The 23,141-nt window shown below is 44.4% G+C and overlaps 2 protein-coding genes across 3 annotated transcripts in view; one reads left to right on the forward strand and one right to left on the reverse strand.

The window, feature by feature from the left end:
- The window catches only part of TEP1 (telomerase associated protein 1), a 52,665-nt gene extending 37,518 nt beyond the window's left edge, over positions 1–15,147 (reverse strand). The window contains exons 1-7 of the mRNA XM_066343144.1: positions 15,027–15,147; positions 9,818–10,497; positions 8,190–8,372; positions 7,759–7,890; positions 6,535–6,696; positions 1,314–1,475; positions 930–1,007 (exon numbers count right to left, since the gene is read on the reverse strand). Coding sequence (XP_066199241.1) covers positions 930–1,007; positions 1,314–1,475; positions 6,535–6,696; positions 7,759–7,890; positions 8,190–8,372; positions 9,818–10,474 — 1,374 coding nt within the window. The 5' untranslated portion in view covers positions 10,475–10,497; positions 15,027–15,147. The remainder of the gene's footprint in view (positions 1–929; positions 1,008–1,313; positions 1,476–6,534; positions 6,697–7,758; positions 7,891–8,189; positions 8,373–9,817; positions 10,498–15,026) is intronic.
- RNASE6 (ribonuclease A family member 6) overlaps positions 1–23,141 on the forward strand; it is a 476,573-nt gene that overhangs the window by 145,381 nt on the left and 308,051 nt on the right. Inside the window, exon 1 of one of the 2 annotated variants that reach the window (XM_066343157.1) lies at positions 2,179–2,284. The exons of the other annotated variant lie outside the window; for it this stretch is intronic. The gene's annotated coding sequence lies outside the window, so the exon portion shown is untranslated. Of the gene's footprint in view, positions 1–2,178; positions 2,285–23,141 lie in introns of those variants that run through there. 2 annotated transcript variants of the gene reach the window in all.

Genomic DNA, 23,141 nt, shown 5'->3' on the forward strand with positions numbered 1-23,141 from the left:
TTACAGAGACAGAGAGAGAGTCAAAGAGAGGGATAGACAGGGACGGAGAGAGATGAGAAACATCAATCATCAGTTTTTTGTTGTGACAACTTAGTTGTTCATTGATTGCTTTCTCATATGTGTCTTGACCATGGGCCTTCAGCAGACGCAGTAACCCCTTGCTAAGCCAGCGACCTTGGGTCCAAGCTGGTGAGCTTTTGCTCAAACCTGATGAGCCCGTGCTTAAGCTGGCGACCTTGGGGTCTTGAACCTGGGTCCTCTGCATCCCAGTCCGACGCTCTATCCACTGCGCCACCGCCTGGTCAGGCGAGACTATGTTTTCTTATAATGGTTACATTTCCCTAATAATCTATTTTAATGATGATGATAGTGATAGCTCACACTCATTGAGTGCCAGGTGTTGTCAGAAGAACTGGAAACATAATAACTGATTTAATCCTCACAAAAACCCAATGAAATAGGTACTACTATTATTCCCATTTTATATCTGAGGAAACTGAGGCAAGAGACAGTAAGTCATCTAGCAAAAGTCAGGTAGTCCACAAGAGCTGGTGGTGGTGGAATTCAAACCCAGGTCAGAATCCAGATTTTATGCTCTTAACCACTAAATGCAATGACTTATTAAGGCAAAAAAATTGTTGGGTTTGCTTTTAAAACTTCTTATAGAAGATAGATATTTCATGTCTTTAACTCAGTTATCCAGCTGGACATGCCACCTATCAGTATAGTATAATAACAAAAAGAATGAAGTGGGGGTGCTCTCAAAACCTCACCCCATAATCACGGCTGAGAATCCCCCAGGCAGAAAACTGGCATGTGCCTATCACACCCACTATTAATATTTCTACACCAAATGGAATTCCATTTCTAAATATCATTTGAGAAAAGACTGCACACGCACATATAGAACTCCTGACTAAGGCACTCACCTTCTTTTGTTCCCTTTCAAGAGGTTCAAGGTACCTTGGCAAAAATTGCTGCGTCTCAGAAAATGGATGCTCTGTCTTCTATAGTGACAGGAGAAGCAGTTTTAAAAAGAGAAATGTAGGTTGTCCCAGGAGAGGTCCATTCCAATAGCCCCCAAGGCCCATCTCTACCAATTAATTAGGAAGCCCGCCAGGAACGTGGCAAGCCCTGCCTTCTCTTGAGGTCTACCCAGCAACTCTGTATTTTTCTGACTTTTTTTGTTCCTGGTGGTAGAAAGATGCCAGATGCTTATTTAGTGGGGGATTTCCCCACAGTCAGCATGCCTCTGTCCTTCCAGAGAAAAAGGACCTGGGCTGTGAATAATCAGGGTTGAGACAGAGACTGACCAGAGGGTGGTGGGGTCGATTGGGGCGTCTCTTGGCTCGGTGCTTCCGAGGGTTGTACTTGGCCAGCTGGTACTCATCGAACTGGGTGAACTTGTCGGTCATAGCAGCACGCAGGCAGGCAGGCAGTGGCACCAGCTTGTTCCCTTCTCCTTCAGCCAGGCTCTGTCAGAGAGGTAAGTGACTATCAGAAGTGAGACCCAAACAAAACCCCCAAAACAAAACAAGACACCTTGCAAAGTTAAATGAGACTAGGAAGCGAATTCTCAGCCCCAGCTTTAAAATTATAGTTCCTGAGGTGCTGGGTCAGTCAGCAGACTTTTATGAGTCTGGATTTCATCGCTATAAATACAAGGTCCAGAATAAGACCAATTTTTCTCAAACTGTGGTCTAGCCCTTTTCTCTCTTTTTTAAAAAATTTTAAATCATTTTTTTTTAAACATCAGCTCATTGTTTCACTTACTTGTTCCATTTAGTTATAGACTCACTGATTGCTTCTTGTACATGTCCTGACCAGGAGTCGAACCTACAACCTCTGGCCTGCTGGGTCAACACTTTTCCGCTGAGCCACTCCGACAGGGTATTTTAAAAATTTTCAATTATAGTTTACATACACTACTGTATTAGTTTCAGGTGTACACCCCATTGATTAGACATTACATAACTTACTAAGAGATCATCCTGATAAATCGCACCCATCTGATACCATATGTACTTATTAGAATAGTATTGATTATATTCCCTATGCTGTACTTTACATCCCCATGACTATTCTTTTTTTTTTTTTTTTTTTTAATTTTTATTCATATTAGAGAGGAGAGGAAGAGACAGAGAGAGAGAGAGACAGAGAGAGAGAAGGGGGTAGGAGCTGGAAGCATCAACTCCCATATGTGCCTTGACCAGGCAAGCCCAGGGTTTCAAACCGGCGACTTCAGCATTTCCAGGTCGACGCTTTATCCACTGCGCCACTACAGGTCAGGCCCCATGACTATTCTTTAACAACCAATTTGTACTTCTTAATCCCTTCACCTTTTTTACCCATCTCCCCAACCCCCTTCCCATCTGGCAACCGTCAAAATGTTCTCTTCATCTATGAGTCTGTTTCTATTCTACCTGGGTTTTTTTTAGATTCAATTATTGATAGATACGTATTTATTGCCTTTTTTTTAAACAGAGACAGAGAGAGAGTCAGAGAGAGGGATAGGTAGGGACAGACAGGCAGGAACAGAGAGAGATGAGAAGCATCAATCATTAGTTTTTCACTGTGACACCTTAGTTGTTCATTGATTGCTTTCTCATATGTGCCTTAACCATGGGCCTTCAGCAGACCGAGTAACCCCTTGCTCGGGCCAGCGACCTTGGGTCCAAGCTGGTGAGCTTTGCTTAAACCATATGAGTCCGCACTCAAGCTGGGGACCTCGGGGTCTCAAACCTGGGACCTTCCACATCCCAGTCCGACGCTCTATCCACTGCGCCACCGGCTGGTTGGGCTATTGCCATTTTATTGTTCATATTTTTTATCTTTTTTCTTAAGAAGACTCTTTAACACTTCATATAACACTGGTTTGGTGGTGATGAAATCCTTTAGTTTTTTCTTTTTTAAACTTCTTTTATTCATTTTAGAGAGGAGAGAGAGAGAAGGGAGGGAGGAGCAGGAAGCATCAACTCCCATGTGCCTTGACCAGGCAAACCCAGGGTCCCAAACTGGCAATATCAGCATTCAAGGTCGACGCTTTATCCACTGCATCACCACAGGTCAGGCTCTTTCATTTATTTTTGCTATTTTTCCATTGATTTGAGACAGAGAGAGAGGAAAAGAGGGAGAGAGAGACAGAGAGAGAAGGAAAGGAAGAGAGAGACAGTGAAAAGCATCAATTTGCATTCCACTTTGTTGTTCCACTTAGTTGTGTACTCCCTGATTGCTTCTTGCACGGGCCCTGACCGGGATCAAATCCACAGCCTTGGCATGCTAGGATGATCCTTTATCCACTCAACCACCTGACTAGGGCCTCCTTTAGCTTTTCCTTATCTAGGTAGTTCTTTTTTTTTTTTTTTTCCTGAAGCTGGAAACGGGGAGGCAGTCAGACAGATTCCCGCATGCGCCCGACCGGGATCCACCCGGCACGCCCACCAGGGGGCGTCGCTCTGTCAGCTCTGTCACGACCAGAGCCACTCTAGCACCTGGGGCAGAGGCCAAGGAGCCATCCCCAGCGCCCGGGCCATCCTTTGCTCCAATGGAGCCTTGGCTGCGGGAGGGGAAGAGAGAGACAGAGAGGAAGGAGAGGGGGAGGGGTGGAGAAGCAGATGGGCGCCTCTCCTGTGTGCCCTGGCCAGGAATTGAACCCGGGACTTCAGCACGCCAGGCCAACGCTCTACCACTGAGCCAACCGGCCAGGGCTTATCTAGGTAGTTCTTATCTGTCCTTTGATTCTGAATGACAGCTTTGCTGGGTAATCTTGGCTGTCAGTCTTTATTTTTCATTACTTTGAATATTTCTTGCTAATCTCTTCTGGCCTGCAAAGGGTCTGTGAGAAATCAGCAGACAGTCTTACGGAAGCCTCCTTGTAGGTAACTAACTGCTTTTCTCTTGCTACTCTTAAGATTCTCTTTGTCTTTAATAGTTGGCCTTTTAATTATAATGTCTTGGTATGGGCCTCTTCGGGTTCATCTTGTTTGGGACTCTCTGCATTTCCTGTGCTTGTATGTCTATTTCCTGTACAAGTTAGGTAAGTTTTTCATCATTATTTTCTCAAATAGATTTTCAGTTTCTTTTTTTTTTTTTTTTTTTTTTGATTTTCAGTTTCTTGCTCTCTCTTCTTCTACCACCCCCATGATGCGAATGTTGGTAGGCCTCAAGCTGTCCCAAGGGCTCCTTCCACTATCCTTATTTTTTTGGATTCTTTTTTCCTTTTGCTGTTCAGATTGGGTCATTTTTGCTTCCCTATATTCCAAATTGCTGTTTTGATTCTCAGCTTCTTCTACTCTACTGTTGATTCCCTGTAAATCCATCATTTCAGTTCGTGTATCTTTCATTTTTGACTGGTCCTTTTTTAAACTGTTGAGGTTCTCACTAAGTTTATTGAGCACCCTTATAACTAGCATTTTGAACTCTGCATCTAGAAGATTGCTTGCCTCCATTTTGTTTTGTTTTCTTCTGTTGTTTTATTCATTTGGGACATGTCTCTTTGTCTCCTCATTTTGGCAGCTTCTCTGTATTTGTTTCTATGTATTGGGTGGAGCTGCCACATCTCCCAGGCTTGGTAGAATGGCCTAATGTAGTAGGTGTTCTGTAGGGTCCAGTGGCACAGACTCCCCTATCACCCAAGCTGGAAATGTGAGGTGTGCTCTCCATGTGGGTTGTGTACACCCTCCTCATGTAGTTGAACCTTGAGTAATTTACCCCTAGGCCAATTAGCTACTAGGACTGATTATGACCACCAACCATTGACCTCTGACCACTGTGGAAGATCAGCTAGGCAGGGCCAAATTCTACAGAGCAGGAATTTCTTCAGTGAGGCTTTAGAGCCCACTGAGCCCACCCCTGAGTGTGTCGCTTATGGAGGTGGTTGGGTGGTGGTGCTTCCACGTAGTCTGAAGCTGTCCACTAGGTGTGTTGGCTCTGAAGCCTCCTGGGAGGTGCAGGCCAAGGTCAGCTGCCCCGTGTTCTGCCTGGGTCCTCCCAGCACAAGCTACAAAGCAATCTGCGAATGGCTACTATGATATTTGTGCTGGGCTTGAAGATGCCCAGGTGAGGCCAAGTGCAAACTAAGGCTGGCTGCTGGTAGTGCCGGGGCCACTTAGTGGTATGGGGCACTCTGAGGCCAAGTGCTGCTTGTTTGAGAGCCTTTAGGAAAGTCTGGAGTATAAGCCAAGAAAGGCTATTTGTATGGAAAAGCCACTGGAAACAGCTTTGGTGGGCCTAAAATTTGGGTTATGAGGGGACTCACGGAATCGCCAGGGCAGAGCAAACTGTTCGCCAGGTTAATGGAGTCTCAGATATAGCGCCCACCTGCTGGTTCTGTAGGGGAAGGGCTCATCAAAGGAACAATGACATCTGCCAGCACTTCTGCCTGGGAGAAAGCTGCCCCCCAGCTCTTGCTCTGATGCCAGGCAATTCAGTTCCTCCCCATATAATCCTGTGCATTTTGAGCTTCTTCCCCAGAGTTGGAGCTTAGAGCAAGTGAGTCTGAGTTAGTCCATGTGCAGGCCCTTTAAGAGGAGCTGCCTAGGACTCCAGCAGCCCTCTGTTTCCCTCAGCCTCAATCCCCGCTTGTTTTTACAGCCAGAGGTTATGGGGACTTCTCTGCCTGGCACTGGAACCCTGGAATGAGGGGCCTGGGGCCTGGTGTGGGGCTCGCTCCTCAGGGGGATCGCCAAAGCCAAGATATCCACCACACATTTAAGTGCGAGACCAGCCTGTTTCATGTCTCCACCAGTCCTACCAGTCTCCCTGTGGCTTCTACTTCATTTTTTATTTTTTATTTATTTTTTTTTTTTTCATTTTTCTGAAGCTGGAAACGGGGAGAGACAGTCAGACAGACTCCCGCATGCGCCCGGCCGGGATCCACCCGGCACGCCCACCGTGGGGCAATGCTCTGCCCACCAGGGGGCGATGCTCTGCCCCTCCGGGGCGTCGCCATGTTGCGACCAGAGCCACTCTAGCGCCTGAGGCAGAGGCCACAGAGCCATCCCCAGCGCCCGGGCCATCTTTGCTCCAATGGAGCCCTGGCTGCGGGAGGGGAAGAGAGACAGAGAGGAAAGCGCGGCGGAGGGGTGGAAAAGCAAATGGGCGCTTCTCCTGTGTGCCCTGGCCGGGAATCGAACCCGGGTCCTCCGCACGCTAGGCCGACGCTCTACCGCTGAGCCAACCGGCGTGGGCCTGTGGCTTCTACTTTAATACCCTAGTTGTAGGACTGCCACTCAGCCAGATTTCAAGAGGTTCTAAATGATAGTTGTTCTGCAGTTCAGTTGTAATTCTTATGTGGTCAAGGGAGGAGGCAAATATCCCGTTCATTGGTGCTTATGTTGCGATCTTGACTGGAAGTCTCCAGCCCTTCTTAATCATGTTCTCAGCCTGGTACAGGGAAACACTGTCCTACCTGGGAACCAAGGTTGAAGATTCAGAGGGGAGTCCAAACTGTCTGAGAACTTTCTCCAGAGATGCAATGAGCAAAAAGAGGGGGACCCAATTCAAGGCCAAAGTTCAGGGAAGTGAGTGTCATACCTGATAGAATTCAGCTACTTGGATCCAATCAGATGGCAGCTGGATAATGGCACAGAAATATCGTCGCAGGTGGGGGCGGCAGACTGGCAAGAAGGCTCCAATTGCCAAGACTTTGTTGGCCATATTCCGGACGTTCAGCTGCTGCCTGGCATACAGAGATGCCTAGAGCAAAGGGTAAGCAAGATTAGCATCTCAGCCACTTCTCCCAGAGCTTCATGCCCTAAACTAATTTGTGTATCTAATCTACCTGCATAAAACCTTTTCCTGAGCCCTCCATATTTTCTATAAAATATAAAGTTCAAGACTCTTTGCATTATAAGTCCTTCATAATCTAGTCCATGCCCACCTTAGCTCAGGCCTTCTCCTGGACCTCTGATCACCTCCCATGTCAACCAAGCTCTTTCCTTCTTTGGAAGACCTACCACCACCAATGTCTATCAAAGACTTACCCCTAGGGAATCAGGTTCAAAGTGCTGATTAACATTTTCTAAAGTCTCATTGAAAACATTTCCTCGCCTCTTTTCAGCTTCTGAAACCTTCATTATCAACTACACCAGGGGTCCCCAAACTTTTTAAACAGGGGGCCAGTTCACTGTCCCTCAGACCATTGGAGGGCCGGACTATTAAAAAAAACTATGAACAAATCCCTATGCACACTGCACATATCTTAAAGTAAAAAAACAAAATAGGAACAAATATTATACAATGTTTAAAATAAAGAACAAGTAAATTTAAATCAGCAAACTGACCAGTATTTCAATGGGAACTATGCTCCTCTCACTGACCACCAATGAAAAGAGGTGCTCCTTCAAGAAGTGCAGCGGGGCCAGATAAATGGCCTCAGGGGGCCGCATGCGGCCCGCAGGCCGTAGTTTGGGGACCCCTGTACTACACCATTTGCGTTTACATAACATTAGGGAGTGTTTTGCTGACCTAACAATACCATAAATTCCTTAAGAGCCAGATCATGTTTCATTCTATTGGTATGACCCTCAAGACACTGTGTACTTGCTAATCAAATGAACCCTAGTATTCTCCTTCCCAATCCCACTGTCCCCACTCCTCAGAGAACTCTCAGGACTAGGCCACAGACTCACCCAGGGATCATATTCCTCTCCTAGATGAAGCTTCTTCTACCCACAGCACAAGCTGGTCACCATCTCCCTCACACACCATAAGCACTTTCTCCAGCTCCCAGCTTCCCACTCTCTCACACACCAATACCTTGAAGATAAACTCAGGCTCCAAGGGAGCAAGCTCACTACAGACTTCCAGGAGGGTATTGGTAAAGTGAGCTGCATCTTCCTTGCTTATATCTGATGCCACAGTGGAGCACAACAAGCTCATGAGAGTCATCTGGGAATGAGAGAGGGAAGGAAGAAGGAAAGAGGTAATAAGGACCAACTTAAGTATCCCTCAGGCCAACATAAAATCAAGGACAAAGAGCATGGACCCCAAATTCAGGAAGACATTTGTTCAACCAAGAGGTCAGAAAGGGGGATTAGGAAGTGAGAAATAAGAACTGGGTGATGCCCCATCCCTCCCTTTCCATCTATGGAGAGCATCGGGTTCAACCTTTGGGCACCACTCCTGCCACCCACCTCACACCCTTCCCTCCATCACCATCATTCTCTCCCCCACTCCGGAACTCTTACCTTCTTTTCCTTAAGGACCTTGTCAGTGGGCTCAGACCAAGACTCAGAGTTCCCAGAAGTGAGCTTCAAGGCCAGCTCCTCCATTTCCTCCTCCTCGGCCAAGCTTAGACTATAAAAAGGCATTTGAGCCTCTGTGCGTTTCTTGTCTTCTGGCTTTTTCTCTTCCAAAGAGGACCAACAACCCTAGGAATAGTGGCAGTTAATAATCACAGTCCCTCAAACACAGACATCTGAAGACGACTCCCAGGGATAGGAAGTATCTACATCTACCTTCACATCTAAACTTTCTCTTCACAGCCAGAACCTATCTGTCCTGTGTGACACAGAGATTTCTCTGTCACACATACCACCTTTCCTGACTCAACCTTCAAAGCCTTTGCTCAGTTGCTTCGTGATCACCCTGTTTTCATCTCCTTATTGATGTCACAGCCTAGAAGCCTGGGACACCCCCTACAACACACCTTCTATGATGTTATTAAAGTATTTTAGAATCAGAAAAAAGGACACATTCCAGGTCAATCACCCAGCAACCTTGGGCTGCTGAACCTCTGAGCCTCAGCTTCCTCATTCCCTATCACCTACTTGAAGGGGCCGTTAGACGATCAAATGAGGTCTTGGCCGGTTGGCTCAGTGGATAAAGCGTCAGCACAGTGTGCAGACGTCCCAGGATCAATCCCTGGCCAGGGCACACATGAGAAGTGACCATCTTCTTCTCTTCTTTCCCTCTACCCCTTCTTTCTCTCTTCCCTTTTCACAACCAATGGCTTGAGCATCAGCCCCAGGCACTGAGGACAGCTCAGTTGGTCTGAGCATCAGCCTCAGGTGCTGAGACTAGTTTGGTTGATTTGAGCATCGGTCCGAGATAGAGGTTGCTGGGTGGATCACAACTGGGACACATGGGGGAGTTTATCTCCCTTTCTCTCACTTAAAAAAATAAAGATTAAATGAGATAACAAATGTATGGCTCTTGATAAATTGTAAAGCCCTAAATAAATGTAAGATGGCAGTAGTTGTAATCCTGACAGTGACCCTGTGAGGTAGATTTTCATAGACTTTATTTTAAAGGTGAGAAAATTAAAGCTTCAAAAGGTTAAGTCTTGCCCAAGGTCAGGCCTATAATTGGCAGAGACAGTATAGGGCTCAGATTAATCTTTCCCTCCATCCAAATCCCAAGGCTATATGGAGGAATGTGTTTGTATAGTGATACTGACCTGAAATACTAAATGTGACCATATATATGTGTACAAGTGGACATGTGCTTGGACATACATATACAGGGGCCTGGGCCAGGTTATAGCAGATACGTCTCATGCCTGATATAAGATCTCAAAAGCACTTGGACTATGCTACTGCAACATCATGATGACCCCCTGCTCCTGAGCAGAAGTTTTCTAAGGACAGAGCCTATTTTTGCCCTATTGTCCAGAATGTCTAAACTAGGCATATAATTAGAGTAATGATGCTGATGAAGACAGCACCTGGGGTAAAGGGCGCCTCAGGAAGAGGCTTTGAGGAGATAAGGTACACAGACGCGGAGCAGCACAGAAAGACACAGTGGCACTGAACGCTAGGGACTAGAGCATCCAAAAGACATGGCAATTGTCAAGACAAGTGCCTGGGGCTATTACCAAAGCTGCTTCCTGAGGTCTCTCGGTAGCAGGGATGGACTTCAGGGCCCTGGGGCAGGTCAAAAGGCTTAGTCCCTCAGAGAGACACTGAGCCCTCCAGGTTGGAGGCTCAGAGAGCAGGTGGTTGCTGATGTTCACGCTGCAAAGGTCAGCTTGCACCGGCTGAGATTTCTGGATACACTGGAGCAAGGGGCTGACACACATAGTGCTCTTTAGAACAGGAAGTGTAGCCAGGCATTTATTCTCCAAGGAGAGAATGTCTGGGTGGGAAGACACATGCCCATGTGGTTTCTCCATGGTCTTCAGGTCAGGAAGTGTGATCAGGCACCGGTTCTCCAAGGACAGAATGTCTGGGTGGGAAGACACATGCCCAAGTGGTTTCTCCATGGTCTTCAGGTCAGGAAGTGTGGTGAGGCACCGGTTCTCCAAGGACAGAATGTCTGGGTGGGAAGACACATGCCCAAGTGGTTTCTCCATAGTCTTCAGGTCAGGAAGTGTGGTCAGGCACCGGTTCTCCAAGGACAGAATGTCTAGGTGGGAAGACACATGTTCATGTGGTTTCTCCATGGTCTTCAGGTCAGGAAGTGTGGCTAGGCACTGGATCTCCAAGGAGAGGATGTCCGGGTGGGCAGACCCATGCCCATAAAGTTTCTCCATGGCTGGAGCCCAACCAGCATGCCCTAGAAAGAGAGAATGATAGGTGATGGGCACCTGGCTGCATGGGAGTGTATCTTTCCTATAGCCTTCCTGGTAATGCCAGTGACCTGCAGGCAGAGGACCAATATTTATTTTTCCAGGTCTGGGTTCATTATAAGGATGTATCCAGGGATTATTCTAAGAGAGAAGAGTAGAAACAGGTAAGGCAGAAGCTTAAAGGCAGAGAAGTGTTGTTGTTGTTGTTGTTTAAATAAAGGACCTATCTTCTCAGAAAGGGATAAAGGAGCCCCACAGGGCTCTAGGTGTGATCCCTACTTAGTATAAGGATCACACTTGTAACCTAGACTCCGGATTCTTAGCTCCAGAGAAACAAACAATTTGATTCAGCTGTCTACATTCACCACCCCAACTTCCTTGCCTCCGACTCACTCTTTAACCAACTAAATGGGATTCTGTCCCCACTATTCCCGCAAAGCTGTCCTCTTAGGTAACTAATTCTTACACAGAACAGACACACCTGGGAACTTATCCTACTTCATCTCTCAAGTACAGTACACTGTTGATCGCTCTCTCATTGAAACTCTTTTCCTTTGGTTTCCATGATGCTACTCTCCTCTTACAACTGTGGACACACCTTCTTGGGGGCTGCTTCTCTGTAATTCCTTGAATGTTAACACTTCTTAGAATTCTAATCATTCTGTAAGCTTTCCCAACATGGTCTCACCTACTCTGTGGCTCCAAATAACATTTCTATGCTGGAAATTCATACATTTATTTCTTGACATAGAGCTCATCTGAGTTTCACATTCATTTACCCATTTGCCTGTTGGACATCTCCACCTGGGTGACTGAAAGGTACACAACCCTCTACAGATTCCAAATGTATCATCTTTCTCCCACTCCTACCTCTTTTCCAAATTTATCCCCCCTCCTTTGCAACCCCTGCTTACAGGGGATTGGAGTGGAACAGACTTGAGTTTAAATCCTTATGGGATCATGAATCCACTTGGGGACCTTGGGCTTACTAACACTCTCTGTACCTTAGTTTCCTTATCTACAAAACTGAGATAAATGTCTCCTTCACCCCCGAGTTGCTATAGGAATTAGTGAAAAAAATATATACAAAATTAAGCACTTAGAGAACAATTCTTAGTGTTGAACAAATGGAATCTACTGTTATTTTCACCCAGTAAACTACCAAATCCTATTGATCCTACTCCCTCAGTGCTTCTCAAATCTATCCAGTTCTTGCTACTCTACCTGCTGCCACCACCTTTGTTGAAACCCTGCAATCCACGGGGCACACAGTATGCAGATCTTCTAAAGGAGCTCCCCAATACATACCCCAGGCACTGTATACTTCATCACCTTGTTTATTTTATCATGGTAAAAAATTATCTTGTTTGCTTATTTGCCTACTTGTTCACCATTTCTCCTTACTAGAATAGAACTCCCTGAGGGTTCTTGTCTTGTTCGCCTCTGTATGCCCCACATCACACACATCATCTCCCAGCCTCATCTCTTACCACTACTCCCTTCTAACTCTAGGTTCTTACCATACAAACTCTTTTTAGTTTATGCAATCACCGAGGTATCTCTTGGCTCTAGATCAGGGGTTCCCAAACTTTTTACACAGGGGGCCAGTTCACTGTCCCTCAAACCGTTGGAGGGCCGGACTATAAAAAAAAACTATGAACAAATCCCTATGCACACTGCACATATCTTATTTTAAAGTAAAAAAACAAAATGGGAACAAATACAATATTTAAAATAAAGAACAAGTAAATTTAAATCAACAAACTGACCAGTAAGTATTTCAATGTTTATCTCCTAGTATTTTAGGTATATGTTAAGTCAGTCACTTAAACCTTAAATTCAAGAGCTTACAGTATTTCAATGGGAACTATGGGCCTGCTTTTGGCTAATGAGATGGTCAGTGTCCGGTTCCATATTTGTCACTGCTAGGCGTAACAAGTGATATGACGCGCTTCTGGAGCCATGAGGCGTACATCTCGCGTCACCAGAAGTAGTACTGTACGTGAGCGACGCTGCACTTTGCGGCACCCTCACATACAGTGCTCCTCTCACTGACCACCAATGAAAGAGGTGCCCCTTCCGGAAGTGCGGCGGGGGGGGGGGGGCTGGATAAATGGCCTCAGGGGGCCGCATGCAGCCTGTAGTTTGGGGACCCCTGCTCTAGATCTTTGCACAGGCAGATGCCTGGAACACTCTTCCTTCTGCTAAGACCAACCCATTCCCCAACCCCCTTTATTTTTTTTACCAGGTCAAACTGTACTTTCCTCTCACTCTTCAGGCCTCAACTGAATAGTCAGTTCCTCTGAGAAACCTTTGCTGACACCTAGCCCCAGTTCAATTTAGGTGGCCCTAAGTTCTCACAACACCGTACTTCCTCCATCATAGAATGCATCCTCTGTTATAATTGCCTGTTCATCTTTCATCCCATCAGATTTTAAGTTCCTGAGAACAAAGGCCCTTTTAGCCTTGTTCACCACTGTTTCTACAATGCCATCGTCAGTGGGATTCAGAGACTTTTGACAATCTGGTAAAAGCTATGGAGCTTTTGCTCAGAAAAACTCATGAGTATATATTATTTTATATTCAATTTTCAGGAAGCCCATCCATGGATCTCTTAGAATCCACATGAACTGCAAATTAAGCACCTCTGTTTGACAGAATGTAAAATGTTTATCTCCTAGTATTTTAGGTATATGTTAAGTCAGTCACTTAATCCTTAAATGCTAGAGCTTACAGACAGGAATCTAAAATACGACCAAGATTTGAGTGGACTGAATCCAAGACAGAAAGTGTTATTGTAAAGGAGACCTGGCCCTTCAGGTTTGCCTAGGGCCAGTTGGTAGTCTATGGGTTCTTGACTTTGTGCAGGAAAAATTTCTCAACAAAAGTCTATAGGTGATTTTGAGAGTAAGTTCATTAAAGCTGGGGGCAGTGAAACAAAGAAGGGTTTAGGATAGAAGAAACAACAGGAGAGCACAGGTGGGCGGCCTTTGCTCACTAGAAACCTTATGGGAAGGAAATGAGCTTGCACTGGGAAGATGGAGAAAAGGGGGCCTTGGAGACAAGTTCAGGGGATTAGCCCACTGCTCCCCTGTTTGCAAAACCTCTGAAGGGTTCAGTGGGAACCCTTCAGAGTTTTGAGGATACACACCTTTGGGGGAGGAAGAGGGAAAGGAAGAGGAAGAGGGGCAGGGAGAAGGGAAAGGCACAGGCATGCTCACAGAAAACTCACTGGGTCCTTTGTTTAGCGAGTTTTTAAAGACTGGGAGTTAAGAGGAGGATTTCAATAAAATATTCAACAGCTTTTCCAGGTGTGCCCTTGCAGGGTTGTGGTCTTTACTAACTGGTCAGTCCCAAGGCAGGGGATCATTAGTCACTGTAGCTAGTCCTGGCTGTCACCCACCTGGTTTTGCTGCTTTTCCGAGCCTGGAGCTAAAATTCAACTGAGGCCTACCCGGACCTGAACAAAATTTCTGGCAGACTAGCTCCGGTCTGAGGACTAGCGGTTGAAAAGCACTGGTATGTTATCTTTAGGAAAGTGAACTTCAGTATTGGCTGTAAATTGCTTGGGCAGTTTGTTCAGCTATTTGTCTCAGCTGCCCCATTCCATTCCCCAAGGAATTTTCTTAGCTTCTTACTATCCTGCCTCAGAAAGGGCAATGGATAGCTCACTGGACATCAGTGTGGGCAAATTACATCAAGAATGATGGCCTTGATGGCTTGTATATTCCCTCATATCTTTGCACTATGTAAGCCACCAGGGCAAGGAATTGAGAAATCTCAGAATTAACTCAAGCTGTTTTTAGAAGTCTCCAAACAAGAATTAACAGAAAAATAGTTAAATATTTTTTGCACCCTGGAGTCTATAAAGCGAGAGTCAGCTGTAAACTACAAAATGAAAAGAAAAAGTCCCCGGCCTCCCACCCCATCTCTAGTTTCATTCTATTCAATACATAACCACTGCTAAATTTTATGTGAATAGTTTCAGACACTTTCTAGGCATATACAAATATATGTATATGCTTCCTCCACCCACCTTTTTTTCTTTGCTTTACACAAAGGGGGTCATACTTCAGACACTATCCTGCACTCAGTATGTCTCGTTGACGTTGTTGATTAATGCCCATCTCACTTTTACATAGGCTCTATGATATTCTATCCTGTCTGAGCACAGCTCAGTTCCTGTTACTATCAATACAAACGTACCAACTTGTTTGTGGCAGCCACTCTCTCCTTCCAAGGAGCAAAGAGCAGGGTAATAAGGTGACAGACTGATTCTCACTTGATCTTTTCCTCCCTCTTCTCTTCTGATTCTACGACCTGCCCCTTCCTGGCTGGCCTCACCCTTCACACACACACACTCCTCCTCCACCCCCATCCACGTCTTCCCGGAGCTGCCCGGCATTCGCACCCCACCGGCGTCCACCCCAAGCGAGCCTGGGCCGTGCTCAACCCTCTCCACCGGCTTTAGATGTCCAGCCCAGCGCCCCAGACCCCGGGCCAGGACGGCTTCTACCTGCGCTCGGACCCTCCCCGGAGCCAGCCACCCGCGACCCGAGCAGCTGGCTGCGCGACGCGGGGCTTCTCGGTTCTCGGCAACAGGAAGCAGGAGACCGGTTCTCCGCCCCGCGGGTGGGAGGAATAGGGTGGGGGAGGTGCCGGGCGGGACCGGAGAGGGAACTGCGCATAGGCTGGGCTGCACGGAGACGGATGCGAGCCGGAGCCGAAAGCCCGGCGCAGCCGCCTGGAGGGCAGATTTTCGCTGGCGGTGGGAGCCTGCTCTGGGACCTAAATCTGGTCCCTCCCGTCAACCTCCACCTTTTTTCCCTTCCTGGCCCTCCTTTCTCCTGTCCTTCAGGCTTCACCCTCTACCAAGCTCCCCCTCTTTTTCTAAATATCCTCACCTTTCTCTTGTTATATCTTGACCACTGTTTCTTGAAAAGATGTTGGCACGTTTGCTGCCTGTCTCAACACTTCCCCCCCACCCCCATGTCACCCAAAAGTTACTTTGTGAATACATCATATTTAAAAACTTATTTGACCAACAGTCTGCAACTTTGCAAAGCTAGCCCAAGGCTACAGTCTGGGAAACCAGCCTCAAGGCCAGGAACAGGGACTCTTCAGAAAAAGTACGTTCTGCTAAAAGTCTCTTTGTTTTAGAGAAAGTAAGTTTTGCCAAAAATTATTCATGTTAAGAGCCTTTCTTTTCTACACTTCAATCTTTTCAACCTCCTTCTAATACTAAGGTTTCCTCAAAGCTAAGCTTTTCCCCACACCTTTGACTGTTGCATGATAGGGGGTGGTGCACTCTTATGAGGAATCCCATTTATGCCTCAGATAAATGGCTTTGTATCAGAGACTTCTTTATTTGTATATTGGCTTAAAGGCTTTAATTTTCTACACTATAAATCAGGGGTCCCCAAACTTTTTACACAGGGGGCCAGTTCACTGTCCCTCAGACCATTGGAGGGCCAGACTATAAAAAAAACTATGAACAAATCCCTATGCACACTGCACATATCTTATTTTAAAGTAAAAAAACAAAACGGGAACAAATACAATATTTAAAATAAACAACTAAATTTAAATCAACAAACTGACCAGTATTTCAATGGGAACTATGTTCCTCTCACTGACCACCAATGAAAGAAGTGCCCCTTCCGGAAGTACAGCGCGGGCTGGATAAATGGCCTCAGGGGGCCGCATGCGGCCCGCGGGCCATAGTTTGGGGATGCCTGCTATAAATAAAGCAGACCAGGGGCCCTCTCTTTTTCGGTTCGTGCCATCAGCATTGCAGAGGAGAGGTAGCCAAGATGGCAGAGTGCTGAAGGAGAAGCCAATTTGTGCAAAGAGAAGGAGATGGAGAACAGAGGTGAATAAGGCTGGTGGGGCCTTTGATTCTAGGAAAACTCGGATGAGTCAGTGGCTTTGGGAGCCCTGAATGGAAAGAGAAGTGTTTTCCTGCTGTATGTATTTACTCGCTTGCCGGATGCGAGCTAGGATTAAAGATAATGGCCTACCAGTTCTTGGCTCTGTTGTTTCATTACCGTCTGTCCAGATCAAATGCAAACCTGCACGGGCCAGCTGGCTATTGGCTTTACAGTGAACATAGAAATAAAAGGAGGCGAAACTGACCATTGGGGGTGCAGTGGAGGTGGCAGGCCTGAGTGCGGGCTCATCCTGCTCCGGCATGATCCCAAAGTCACTGGCTTGAGCCTAAAGGTCACTGGTTTGAGCAAGGGGTCACTGGTTCAGTTGGACCACCCCCCACTCAAGCACCTATGAGAAGTAATCAATGAACAACTAAAGCAATGCAACTATAAGCTGATGTTTCTCATCCCTCCCTTCCTGTCATTCTCTCTCTCTCTCTTGCGTGCATGCACTAAATGTGTGTGTGTGTGTGTGTGTGTGTGTGTGTATATATATATATATATATATATATATATATATATATAAAACATGCCTCCTTCTGGAGTCTTCATGGTCTCATGGAAACAGACATATGCACAAGTCACAAAAAATGGGTTATGAGAAGTACTGTATTCCTCTAAGGAAAAAAACTACAGGGTTATGTGAAGGAAGGACCTTGAGCAACTTCCTGGTGGGATAGACTTTGAACTGGGAAGGGCAGGACTTCTGATAAGTGGAGAGGAGAGTGAGAGTCTGGGGAATATAAAGTCCTTTGGTTCCACCAGAGTTTTTTTAATCCTTTGTGAATAATTACCTTTAAATTCACAGGTTATGTTTTTGTTCAGTCTAAACACTGCTAACTTCAAAGCATTGTGCAAGTTGTGATACATGAATAAGGACTTACTCCATTGTACTTGACATCTTCTGGGCCATCTAAAAACCCCAGAAGCCAATCAGCAGGTTATATGAACTTCAATACCTTCTCCCTTCTGATTCCTCTGACTCAAAGCAACCCTGTGCTTGGTCTCTGTTGCCATTTACTAACATCTCTCTTCACCTTTCTTCAAGGTGTACGGTTCACTCACTGTGAGCCATCCTGACTAGTATCCCTTTACCAGGTATTGAAAAGTGAAGTCATCTTGGCCAGGTGGCTCCGTTGGTGGGAATATCATCCCTATACGTTGTGGATTCAGTCTCCAGTCAGGACACATACAGAAACAAATCAATGTTTCTGTCTCTCTGTCTCTCTCCCTCCCTGTCTCTCTAAAATCAAGAAACAACCTTTAAAAAAAGGCGGGGGGATCTGACATTTTATTTCTTGTGACTTGCTTCAGCAATATATGTGGCAGAACTTGGGACTTCTGCGGCTAGATCAAAGAAATCTTAGACCTGTTATCCAGGACTCTGAAATACTCCCTCTGGGAGCCCGGAGCTACCAAGTAAGTCCAACTACCCTTAGATTGCCATGCTGAAGAGACCATGTACAGGTGCTTCAGTTAACAGTCTCGCCTGAGCTCAACTTCCCAACCATCCCCATCAGAGCACCAGACACATGAACAAAGCTGCCTTGGGCCCTTCAGACCTGCCCATCCACCTGTTCAGTATAACCAAGTAATTTCCAACAATGAACATTGAATGAAAGAATCATCTAGCTGACCCCTGACTAAATTTTAGTGAAACCAATGACACATAAGATCATGAGAAATATGTATAGTAAAATGGTTGTTATTTTAAGTCACTAAATTTTGGGGCAGTTTGTTATGCAGCATTAGATAATTGGCACACCAGACCAGCAACTTTAATGCTAGTTTATATCAGATTACATTGTTGTCATTCTACTCTCCTTAACCCTTTGAGTAATGAGTTGTTTTTTTTTCGTGCTTGCTGATCCCCAGAGTGAGTTTTTTTTTCAAAAAATGAAATTAGTTCCAGTTCCAGTTTATTAACTTAAAATCATGTTTGTTTGATAACCAAATTATGGAAACAAGAAGAACATACATTTGCCTTTTTTTAATGTTGCCTTACACATTTTTTAAAAAAATCAATCATACTCTACGTACATAAACATTCGTACTACTCAAAGGGTTAAACCTTTTCAATGGCCTAATTCCTAACACATTGTTCCTGTGCAATGGTTCCATGTAGTGGAACTGCTCATTTTGGGAGGTGGGTTAGCCGAGATAGATGCCAACCTATATGGCAAATATATCTAGACAAGGAGACTTGTATCCATGGACTTGGTTACACTCCCTCACCATTCATCCAACAAATATTTATTAATTGGTGTTGTCAAATTAATAAACAACCAAACCATCCCCTAGAATATATGCAGTGAAGTCATATTTCCCAAATAGTTGTACAGCCCCAGGCTAGGGTCAACAAGTACAAAGATACCCTGCGGTAATATATAAAGTTCAGTACTCCCTCCCACCTTTGTGTTCTAGTATCTGGTCTCAGAGGTATTAGGAAAAGGTCTTGAAACAAGACAATGAACACATTTAATATATTATTCCCATATATTCTTTTGTCTTTTGCATACAAATTTAAATTCAACATCCATGCCCTTTTGGGACATTTGCAGAAGAGTATTTGCATTTAATAACCCCTGCTGTCTAAAACTCAGTCAACAGGTAACTTCAGCAACCTGCTCCTTGAACATTAGCAAACATGTGTTTGAACAGACAAAGTGGTCAGAGGCCATTTGCGGTGGCAACATTCTAGATTTGTAGCCACAATACAAAATTACCCAAATTAACTGCAAAAGTTACTTTGGCCAGGCACTCTAGCCAACCTTATTATTAGAGCCCTACCCTTTCTCTCTCTCTCTCTTTTCTAAATTTATTGATTTTAGAGAGTGAGAGGAAGGGAAAAAGAATGAAACATCAATTTGTTGTTCCACTTATTTATGCATTCATTGGTTGATTCTTGTATGTGCTCTGACCAGTGATTGCAATCTTGGTGTATTGGGATAATGTTCTAACCAGCTGAGCTACCTGTCCAGGACCCAGTCCTACCCTCTAAACTCCCTTTCTTAGGAACACTCTGGAGGTTGTTGAGGGACCTGCAGGACCTATGCAGTCATCTAGGTGATGGGGGGCTGGCATTGTTACTTTAGCTTTTGACAAATTCATAAAGAGAAAGTAAAACTATCTGGTTTATAGAGGAGGGACTAGAACTCATATTACAATCAAATCTCTTGGCACTGCCTCTTGTGAGGGCCTGAGAAGAGGAGTTCCGTGCTGTGATCTAGTGATCCTAGAGTCTCTAACCAGAGCCTGAAGAATCCTGCCCATAGCTTACTAGCCACATTTTAGCAGTTGGAAATAAATAGTGTTATCACTTTACTAGTTGATCATTCATTTCTTACTGGAAAGTTAGTCCAAAGGATCAAATGACTTGCCCAGGTTGAACAGCTGGTCAGAGACAGAGCTAGGATTAGAACACAAGTCTCTTGGTTCCCAGTCTGGAGCTTGGCCACAGTAGCACCTGCTCCTTTTGACTTTTTTTTTTTTTAGCATTATTGCCTACAGAAGACTGCTGTTAAAATAAGCTATTGCCCTGGAGGCCTTTCTCATGAACACATTAAAAGAGTATGTCCACGGTTCACAAGACTTAGAAAAAAAGTCCTGCCTGAGGAGTACAGGTTTATGTTACAAAAGTAATCATACTAAAAATATGATCAGACCTGGCCTGTGGTGGCACAGTGGATAGAGTGTTGACCTGAAATGCTGAGATCTCCAGTTTGAAGCCCTGGACTTTCCTGGTCAAGGCATATATGAGAAGCAATCAATCAATGAACAACTAAAGTGAAGCAACTATGAGTTGATACTTCTCATTCCCTGTCCTCTCTCTCTCTCTCTGTAAAATCAATAAATAAAATCTTTTTAAAAATATATAATCAGGACACCTGATATAACATAGGTTTTGAGTGTTGCCTTGTGGGCAGACAGGGTATTTCAAAGTAAACTATGTTTGTCAAAATAGTGGATTGGAGGAATATTCTAATGACTAGTATAATGAAACAAAATATGTGGACTAGGACAGTCTCTGGAGGACTGGAACTTGGCCACCATGTTAGAGTAATCTAAGAAGGGGGTGGAGATGGTATAATACAGTTAAGCATGTACTCTGGAGTTTAATAGATCTGTGTTCAAATCCTGCTCTGCTATTGATGAGCTGTGCAATGCTAGGCTGCAAAAGAAAATATGGTAGATAATCTCATAAACCCTGAAGGGAGCAAGAGACTGGTCGTGAGTCTGCAGAAAGATCAGATGATGCTGATATAGTAAAGGGGTCAGTCAAGATCCTTCATTTGAAAAGTTTCACTTCATATATCATATTCATAACAATCCCTGGCTCAACACATTCTAATAAAGAAACCAAACGATTGGAAGGAAGAACCCCTTGCTCTTGCTGAGCTTCGCTGAAATTCACAGCTGGAATGTTATAGCAGTTGGATGTTAAGACTCCTCAAGAACATGTCTCTAACCCTCCAGAGCCCTTTATAGTATTTAATTCCTCCTACTTGTATGAGTTTCCAAGTATGAATTTCATGAATTAAGGCTGCCACTCCATGGAGTTGGATCTATACTGAAGAGGTGGCAACATGAAAAAAAAAAAAAGAAAAGAAAAGAAAAGGAGGTTCTGAAGTCCTTCTAACTGAATTTAAATACATGCAACATTTACAAATTGTGTGACCTTGGGTGACTAAATTTATTTCTCTAAGCTTCAGTTTTCTTTTCTGTAAAATGGGGACTATAATATCATCCATTTTTATAGGTTGTACTGGCATTTAAATGAGATAATATAGATAAAGCACTTAGCGTACTGTCACACAGCAAGCACTTAAACAATGTTAGCTTGAGAGGTGAAGGGAGGTAGAAGAGGATAAAGGAGGGATGAATGGTGATGGAGGGAGGCTCTATTTAGGGTGGTGAACATCAACATAATATACAGATGATATATTAAAAAACTGTACTCCTGAAACCTATATAATTTAATTAACCAGTATCACCCCAATAAATTTAATAAAAGGTTTAAAACTAAATAAAATGAAAAACAAAAAGGGAGGGATATGGTTAAAACAACAACAATAACAACAACGTTAGCTATAACCTAAAACAAGCAGTTCTTACTTTGTTATGAGAGAATTGGCTTTCATTAGTGACAGTTTGCTCAGAAAGTATATATTAGGGCTTGGATGCCCATGGTGATGAATCAAACTGCTATATCATTATGCCGAGACAAGCTCTGCAATGGGTGTGCATGAAAGGAAGGCGCTGCAAGACCTAAGAAAAAGCACACAAGGCACAACATAGAGAAAAGATGGGTACAGGGGACTCCCAGCCTTTAGGACTGAGAGCTCAGATCTCTGCAGCCTCATCGTTTTTATTCGTTTCTTTAATCATCAAGCAAATTAACAGAGCCTGGGTTAAATTAGCAGGGAATGGGTTCAGGTGCAGAGAAGGATGATTAATACCCTCCAGGTATGTAGGAATCAGCTGTTTCCTTTAAACAATCTTATCGGTGCTTGCTGGGGCAGCGTTCTGCCCCCACAGAACCTGTTGTTCCAAAGTCTGCACCAAAGACTTGTCTCAGGGCAGCATCTAATCTTCAGCCATTTTCCTACATATGATAGAAGACCTCTAGCTCCCTAAATGCTTCTGCGACAGCTGGAATTTGGACAAACCCACATCCCTATCGCAGGAGCAATGTGAGGCTGGAGTAGCTGGAGATAAACCCTGTAATCTTCTGCATGGCCCTCATGGTCTCAGGAGCCTGTCACTACAGCACACTAGGCACCTTGTTTGGCATCATCTAGCTTGCTGATCTGAAGGATGTGGCCCAGGAACTTCCGGAGCACACTTTTCCAAATGTGTCTAAAGGTGCTCAGGACTATCCCAAGCTCTGGGAGGCTTATGACTATAATAACACCATGATGTTTATAGTACAGGTATTATCTCTATTTTATGGATTAATATACTGGTATTCAAAATAATTAAGAAACTTATTCACCATTACCAAAACAGCAATTGTTTGGGGACTGGATCCAACTTATTGATTCTAATTCAGTACACACTTTCAAGCTATATTGACTTCTTTTCATTATTCAAATCAGATAAACAGATTATTATATCTTGAGTAATAAGTTATAATAATAATATGAACATCTAGCTCTCAGAGGAAAAAGAACTCTATAATCTCACCAGTAATGACATATACATGTATTCATGCATACATATGCATATGTATATATATGTATATATATTTTGTATAGTTGTATTACCAGGAGTTTTGACAAATTCACACTTTTGCATCTATGATTCTTTGATTTCAAGGGTTTGTCAGGATTTGGAATGTAGTCTGTGGTCCTGCAAGAGTAATTATGAGTGTTCTGCCTGTAGATCTAAACTGTGATGTTTGTCCCGTCAGTCTCTTGATCCTTATTTACAGGTATGTCATCTGGAGACTGCTCTCATGAAAAGCCTTCCTCTTCATTTTTCAGACTCTGCCACATGCCTTGGCTTCCTACATTGTGTAAGGAAGGGTTCACATTACATGATCTCCAAAATCTCTTCAGTTCATGATTCTATTAAACAATCTTTCTGTGCAGTTTTTCACTCTTCTGATAGGACATTATTGCTTCTACAGCCCAGACTGTCTGTCCAGGTAAATAATGGTGGTTGGTTTTTGCAGTTAGTAGGATTTTCATGTGACTTTT

The sequence above is a fragment of the Saccopteryx leptura genome, chromosome 6 (genome assembly GCF_036850995.1).
Source record: "Saccopteryx leptura isolate mSacLep1 chromosome 6, mSacLep1_pri_phased_curated, whole genome shotgun sequence".
Classification (NCBI taxonomy): Eukaryota; Metazoa; Chordata; class Mammalia; order Chiroptera; family Emballonuridae; genus Saccopteryx; species Saccopteryx leptura.